This window comes from Cucurbita moschata, unplaced genomic scaffold (genome assembly GCF_002738365.1).
Source record: "Cucurbita moschata cultivar Rifu unplaced genomic scaffold, Cmos_1.0 Cmo_Scf00051, whole genome shotgun sequence".
NCBI lineage: Eukaryota > Viridiplantae > Streptophyta > Magnoliopsida > Cucurbitales > Cucurbitaceae > Cucurbita > Cucurbita moschata.
This window is the reverse complement of record NW_019268567.1, coordinates 1,155,363-1,162,501: the sequence shown is the minus strand read 5'-3', so window position 1 is coordinate 1,162,501 and position 7,139 is coordinate 1,155,363. Positions and strand designations below refer to the sequence as shown.

Sequence of the window (7,139 nt, the reverse complement as noted above, 5' to 3'; positions counted from 1 at the left end):
AAGAAAAGAAAAGAAATGAACGCTCGTATCAAACTTAAAAAAATAGCGAAAACTACGAGTCCTATACAGAAATAAGTTTGAGGAAAGCCAGATCCTAAGCCACCAACTTGTGCTGGTTAATTTCATCTCATAACATCCATTATAATGTGGCTGCCTTTCACGTAACTTTTGATCTCCTGGTGCCCTCTTCCCCACAACGCTGGCCTTCTTTTGTAGCATCTACACAAGGGTTGCGCCTCATCCATGCATGGTTATGTATATTAATTTGGTCCGCTGTGCTTTAAGCTTGCCATCCGAGCTTTGGCGAGCGCCTCGCCGACCTCCTCGTCGTTGGGACTTTCTCCTAGCAAGATCTCGTAGTCGTTTATTGAAGCTTCCCATTTTCCCAACTGCATGACATCACATTACAAGAACTTGTATGATCCATAAACATGGGAGTGAGGGGTTTATTATAATCGCCTATCACTATCACAACCATACACTATACACTGAGCAATGTGCCTGTTAGGAATCACGGATATCCACAATAGTATGATATTGTCAACTTCGAGCATAAGCTCTCATGGCTTTCTTTTGGGCTTCCCCAAAAGGCCTCGTACCAATAAACCCATGATCTTCCACTAAATTAATGAATGTGAGACTTACTCCCAATAATCCTCAACAATCCTCCTCTCGAACAAAGTACACTATAAGCCTCCCTTTAATCGAGGCTCGACTCCTTTCTCTAGAGCCCTCGAACAAAGTACACCCTTTGTTCGACACTTTAGTCACTTTTGACTACACCTTCGAGGCTCACAATTCTTTGTTCGATATTTGAGGATTCTATTGACATGGCTAAGTTTAGGGCATGGCTCTGATACCATGTTAGGAATCACGGATCTCCACAATGATATGATATTATCCACTTCGAGCATAAGCTCTCATGGCTTTGCTTTGGGCTTCCCCAAAAAGCCTCATACCAAGAAACCCACGATTTTCCACTAAATTAACCAACGTGGGACTCACTCCCAATAATCATCAACCGTGCCAGAGTGGAGGTTGAGCACCGAAAGGGTGGACACAAGGTGGTGTGCCAGTAAGGGCACTAGGCTCCTAAGGCGAGTGGACTGTAAGATCGCATATCGATTGGAGAAAGGAAAGTGTGCTAGCGAGGACACTGGCCCCGAAAGGGATGGAGATTGTGAGATCCCACGTCGATTGTGGAGGAGAATGAAACACTCTTTATAAGGGTGTGGAAACCTCACCCTAATAGACACATTTTAAAAACCTTGAGGGGAAGCTTGAGAAGCTAGCGGTGAATAGGAGGAAGAATATAAGGTACCTTCCCATTGCAATCGGCTCGCCGCAGTCTAGCCTTGCCATACGACGGGCGAACGTTAAGCGCTGCATTGCAATCTTCAACTGCTTTCTCAAACTGTCCAAGTTTGGACCTGCAAGCAGCTCGGTTACACAGCAGCACAGCATTGTATGGATCATGCTCAAGTCCCTGCCCATATGCAAGACATGCCTCAGAGAATCTGGATGCTTTGAATAACTCATTGCCATTTGATCGAGCGGCAGCAACCGCTCGAGCTCGCCTCATCACTACATTAGTCTCTCTGTTGTTCGAGTCAAGCCGAGCAGCCTGCTGTACTGCCTCCAGTGCATCATCGAATCTGCAGTCACACATCATCTTCAGAACCTGTCTCTAACGTGTTGATGAGTTATGCTCAAATTGACAGTAATATCAACACGAACCTGGCTGCAGCCAAGTCGACCTGAGCTCGAATGAGTAGTAAATTGGCATTGCCAACAGGACCAAGGAACTTAGTACAGGCATCCACTTCAAAGCTTGGACCTCTTGATATAGCTTCATCAGCATCTTGGTGCTTGTGAAGCTTCAAAAACGCCTCAGCTTGCAAAGCAAATATCTTTTGCAAACAATCCACAAGATTCAATTACTAAATGAACCATTTTAAAACAGAATCTTAAATAACTAAAAACTAAGCACCTGCGGCGCGGAATCTGCCCCGGATTCTATTGCAAAGTCGGTCTCCTTAATCACGGTGTTCCAATCTCGGAGTCGTCGTGCTTCGGTGCATTTGTTCAAATGAGCTTGAACAGCCTTGGCTTTTGCTAAGTCCTCTTGATCAGCCTCTGGTCCTGATTGTTTGTAATGATACATTGCCTTTTCTGCCTCTCCTAATCTGTATTCTCAGTTAAACAACAATGTACATATTTTAGTTTCGACAACGGCGAAGACGTTCCGATATCCAAATCTTAGACAAGGATTGTTTCCAATACCTAAGATACAATGTAGCAAGTCGATGATGAGCTCGATGGTAATGTGGTTCGATCGAAATGGCTTCTCTGCACTCGAAAACTGCATCAAGAAGCATGCCAAGTGCTGTTAAAGCTGCACTTTTATTGCTTCGGTACGACGCCTTGTTCGGGTCGATCGCAATTGCAGCTTCATATAAAGCTAAGGCTTCTGCAAATCTTCCATTCTTGTAATCTTCATTCCCCATGATTTTCAATTGCTCGGGATCCATTCGAGTCGACAATGCTCGACAAAGCGAACTCGTTTGTTGGGCGTGCCTTGGCTGACCCTTGGCTACATTCCTCATCCCACCATTTTGGTGTTTCCCATTTCTTATTGGAGTCTCTTCTCTTGCTGTTTTAGGCACATTATCAACCACATTGTATGCATTTCCATCTCCGCTAGCTCCTTGTCTTAAATTACCTGTGAAAACAGTGGCATTCATCCTTAAAAGAATCGAACTTTAATGAACTTCTAACTTGCATCAATCTTGTAGGCTAATTTGATTAAATGTAATGGATAATGTTACCCAAATTTCCAAAGATCATGACATTGCTGGAGGAGGCTCGAACAAGCGACCCATTAGTCCCCTTAGATTGTTGGTGATCAGCGATCATGATCTCGAGTTCGCCGGAGATCCCAATGGCGTCCTTTGGCACCTTTCTTCCTTGGTCCACATATCCATGCCCGGCCGCCGCCACTCTGCTCGGCGGTGCCGCTGTCTTACACCCCTCATTCTGCTTGTTCATCGGAACTCCTCTCTGATGATTCGAATACACCGCCCTCTGTTGTCTCGGCTGGTTCGGATTCACCTTGCTCGCTGGTTTCGACTCTGCCTCATCACAGCTCCCACGCCGGCGCTTCGAATTCGGGCTGCTCGTCGTTTTAACGAAGTTGTTATTGTTTGAACTCCCAGACGAAAACGAAGCATTTGAGGCGCTTCTTCTTGTCCAAAATCCACGCCGACCAAACACAGCTTTCAAAAGACCACAGCTTGATTTCTTGTCCGAAAAGTCATTATCCATTTTGAAAACCACACCCCAAACTCCAATCGTGTCGTGGATCAAAAAGTTACAGACCCATCATTTGAAAACTGAAATTTTTTCTCATAGTAACGAAGAACATATACAACAACAAAGGGCGTAACCCCAGGAGCTGACTTGCATCTCTCCCCCAAGAGTGGCTTCCTCAAAACAGAGCCCTCTGTTTTCTTCCTCGAAACAGAGCCTCTGTTTTCTGGCTCCTCTCTGAGTTTCTCGAAAAGGGTTGAAAAGAAACGAAAAAAGAAGAGAAACCCAGAAATTTTTATGCAAAAGAGCTGCAAAATCACGAGGAATCCGGAAAGAATCCGATTGATTGGTGAGGGAACAAGGAAAACGAGAACTTGACTTGAAATGGGATTTTGTTATGCTTCGTAAATTCCCAAACTTTTGGGTTTGAAATTAGGGAAATGAAGGGAGGGTGAGCGGGAGAATCGGAATGATAATCTCAAAATATTTAGAAACAGAATGTCAGCGCTGCATCATGGGACGGAACATCTCAGGATGGGACAGTGAGGACACCACGTTCAGGATGTCCGTTGACATTTTGTTTCAACCAACAGACAGCTATGCCGGTGTTGTTCAGCAACACCTATAAATTTAATTTCTTATTTTTAAAATTCATTTCTAATAAATTTAAATAGTAAAGACATAAAAAAAAAAAAAAAAAAAACATTTTGGTCATATTTTATTAAATTTTGAAGTTGGTCGTTTTTTAAAAAATAATGTATTTATAAAAATTAAACATAAATTGATATCGATTACAAAACTAGTGAGTTTTTACTGTAATTTTTAAATTTGTATTTTTATAGAAAAATCATTTATGAATTTCTATTTATCTAGTGGGCCCAAATAATAAATTTTGATAGGCCCAATATTAAATTGAGTGAACAAAAAGATATGGGCCGCCACAATAGGATTGATTTTGTCCAAGCCCAATTACGACCACTACCTGAACTCCATTTTGCAAATCATTGGGCCTCATTCTTTATGGACATGAGAGCACTTTGTTTCATATTTTTTTTCCGAATTTTAAAAATAAAAAATATTTTTTTATGAATAATTTCAAAATAATAATAATAATGATTAATTAGATAATATAATAAATATATAATAATTTTAAAAAAAGAGAGAACAATATATATATATATATATATATATATATATATATATATATATATATATATATATATATATATGTGTGTGTGTGAAATAATATATGTGAAGAAATGAAGTGATGGAGTTTGCACATGGGTTTGTTTGCAAAAGCTTTCCCCTCCTTTAGATTTAAATTATTCCATTCTAAAAGCATAATATAAAAATTTTTAATTAAAAAACAACTTATTAAATTTTTATTTTCATTAAAATGTGACATTTTTTTTAGACCCTAACTTTATTTGATTCCATTAGTGTTAACTTAAAAATGACTTGGAATTATATATTTACAACGTACAATAATTTTTTTCAATCGGATAAAGAATTACTCAATCAGGTAAAATTTTCTGGTGGTTCGTTCATAGGAACTCTGTAGTTAAGCATGCAATTTTATATTGAGTTACCTCTTGAAAATTTTCACCGTAAAAATAAAATATCCTGAAATAACACATGTTGGTATGTAGAGATAGTCTCTACCGTTCAAAACGTGAAGTAAGTAATATAACCATGTTGAATGAGATTTAGAGGAATATCAAAACCATCAGGTGTCGTATCCGAATTTTAGATTTTGATCTGAATCTTAGACCTGAGTCATTACAATCTAATACATAGATTATAAATAAACGGAGACCTTGAATGAATGAAGTGAGACCTCATTTGAGAGCGACCTTGAGGATAGAATGACTAAGAAAGACTTGAAGGAAATTAAAAACTTTTGTTTGGGATGCACGTGAATGAAGACAAAGAATGCTCTTAGAATGGCTTGTATTAGTCTGTGGGGATGGTTTTCGCTCTTAAGAATCGATGAGTAGGTAACTTAACCATGTCGCAGGGAATGCAAGGGAGTGTTGCGTCTAGATTTCGAATCGAAAACTTAGGTTATTACAATAACGGTATGTCTCAAGTAAAAATAGTTGAGAGGTGATATCTCACTATTAGATTTAAAGATATCCATGCATTTCGAATGGACTAAATACTCCACGTTCAATAACATCATTTCTTGCCTCAAACGGATTTTTAGTGTATAAGATGTAACGCTTCTAGTCCACTAAAATATTTCGCACCCAAACGAAACTCGTACCAAACACGTATTACAAACACTTACAAAAAAAAGAAAAAAAAAGAATAGAATGAGTGAAAGAACAATATATCCTATCAAAATCAAAACAGCGAGGGCCTTTTTGTACCATTGAATGTGACTTCTTGGATGGGTAACCCAAATTTGGTATGATATTCTTCTAAACCCAAACATATTTATTTAAATAGGGTTAATAGGTGTTAGATGAACACGACTCTTCACAATGGTATGATATTGTCCATTTTGAGTACAAACTCTCGTGCCTTTGCTTTGTGCTAACCCAAAAGGTCTCGTACCAATGGAGAGAGTATTCTTTGATTATAAATCCATGATCATTCTCTAAATTAACCGATGTGGGACTTTTATCCAACAATGTAAAATAAAAGACATTATTAGAGTCATAACGTATCCATGTTGAAAGTGATATTAGAGTGAAATCTGTGGAAGAATTGTATCGAGTTTGGCTAGAAAATATATGTAAAATCTTCTGATATTGATATCGAATAAAGAAATTGTGAACCATTGAAACGTATCTTTTTATATAAATTTATATATCGGGTAGTTGAATCAACATCTGTCTCAATCCTATATGGCCTCGCTGAGGGTGACTGAAGCTGAGTAACCAATGAGCAATGAGCACATAACCACAGTGGTGACGTTGTTCCCCGTTGCAGTGGCATCTGGGTCACGTGGGTGTCCATGTGAATTCTGGTGGGGGCTTGACATATCGGACCCATCACGCACCCACCTCCCATTCACTGGTCCATGATGCCTCCAACCCATTAGGTTTTTTTCTTGTTTTTTTAATCTTAAAATACAAAACCTTTTACAGACTCGGTTTAGTCTATTTCGATCTCGAACGATTGTTGTTGTAACATTCCTTGACGCTTGTATCGATAGTGTTTAACTAACCCTATAACGTACGGTCATAATTTAGTAGATAATGATTGTCAAAACGTCTCTTACTGGCGTCTATATGTTTTTGTTGGAATAGCTCTATTCATTATAAAATATCCATTTTTGTTGTATAAAGCTCTTTTTGGCTAGCAAAAATAGCTTTCCCGAAAGCCAACCTCTCCAATGTGCAAAATAAAAACACCAACATTACCATAAAAAGAGAAACTTTGCAATTGTACTATCAACGACAATAAAAGTGAAAGTATAAAAAATAATCAATATCTTAGTCATTGAACTATGCTCAAATTGGTTGCTAACAGAACTCTAACATGTAAATGATACAATCGAACAAGTCCGACTTTTGTATATTAAAATCGAAAATCATAATGAAAATGTTCTACGTGTACGATCTCTCTACATGTATAATGCATAGGTTTATAATTGATTAGATGGTTATAGTGTTTCACATGCACAACACCAATAATTGAGTAGTTTAGAGAGTGATTTTAGGGTTAAATTAGGTTGCAACAATGATGGGTATCAATCCAAGTGGACTCCATCTTTCCACGTCCAAAAGAGACGATGTTTTTAAATAAGCTTTGGAGTCATGTTTGTGTCTCGATTCCAACACCAAAACCCATGTCTTTTTCTTTATCTTCACTTCTTTCCC

General features: G+C 38.6%; 1 protein-coding gene across 1 annotated transcript; it reads right to left on the bottom strand.

Annotated features, from left to right (window-relative positions):
- Nucleotides 1-3,817, bottom strand: LOC111435935 (inactive TPR repeat-containing thioredoxin TTL3-like). The gene is made up of 6 exons (XM_023073550.1): nt 2,829-3,817; nt 2,284-2,722; nt 1,991-2,186; nt 1,738-1,910; nt 1,322-1,655; nt 1-389 (listed from the first exon to the last, which is right to left on the bottom strand). Exons 1-6 carry the CDS (start codon nt 3,322-3,324, stop codon nt 261-263), a joined length of 1,767 nt encoding a protein of 588 aa, XP_022929318.1. The 5' UTR covers nt 3,325-3,817; the 3' UTR covers nt 1-260.
- Between the last annotated feature and the right edge of the window lie 3,322 nt (nt 3,818-7,139).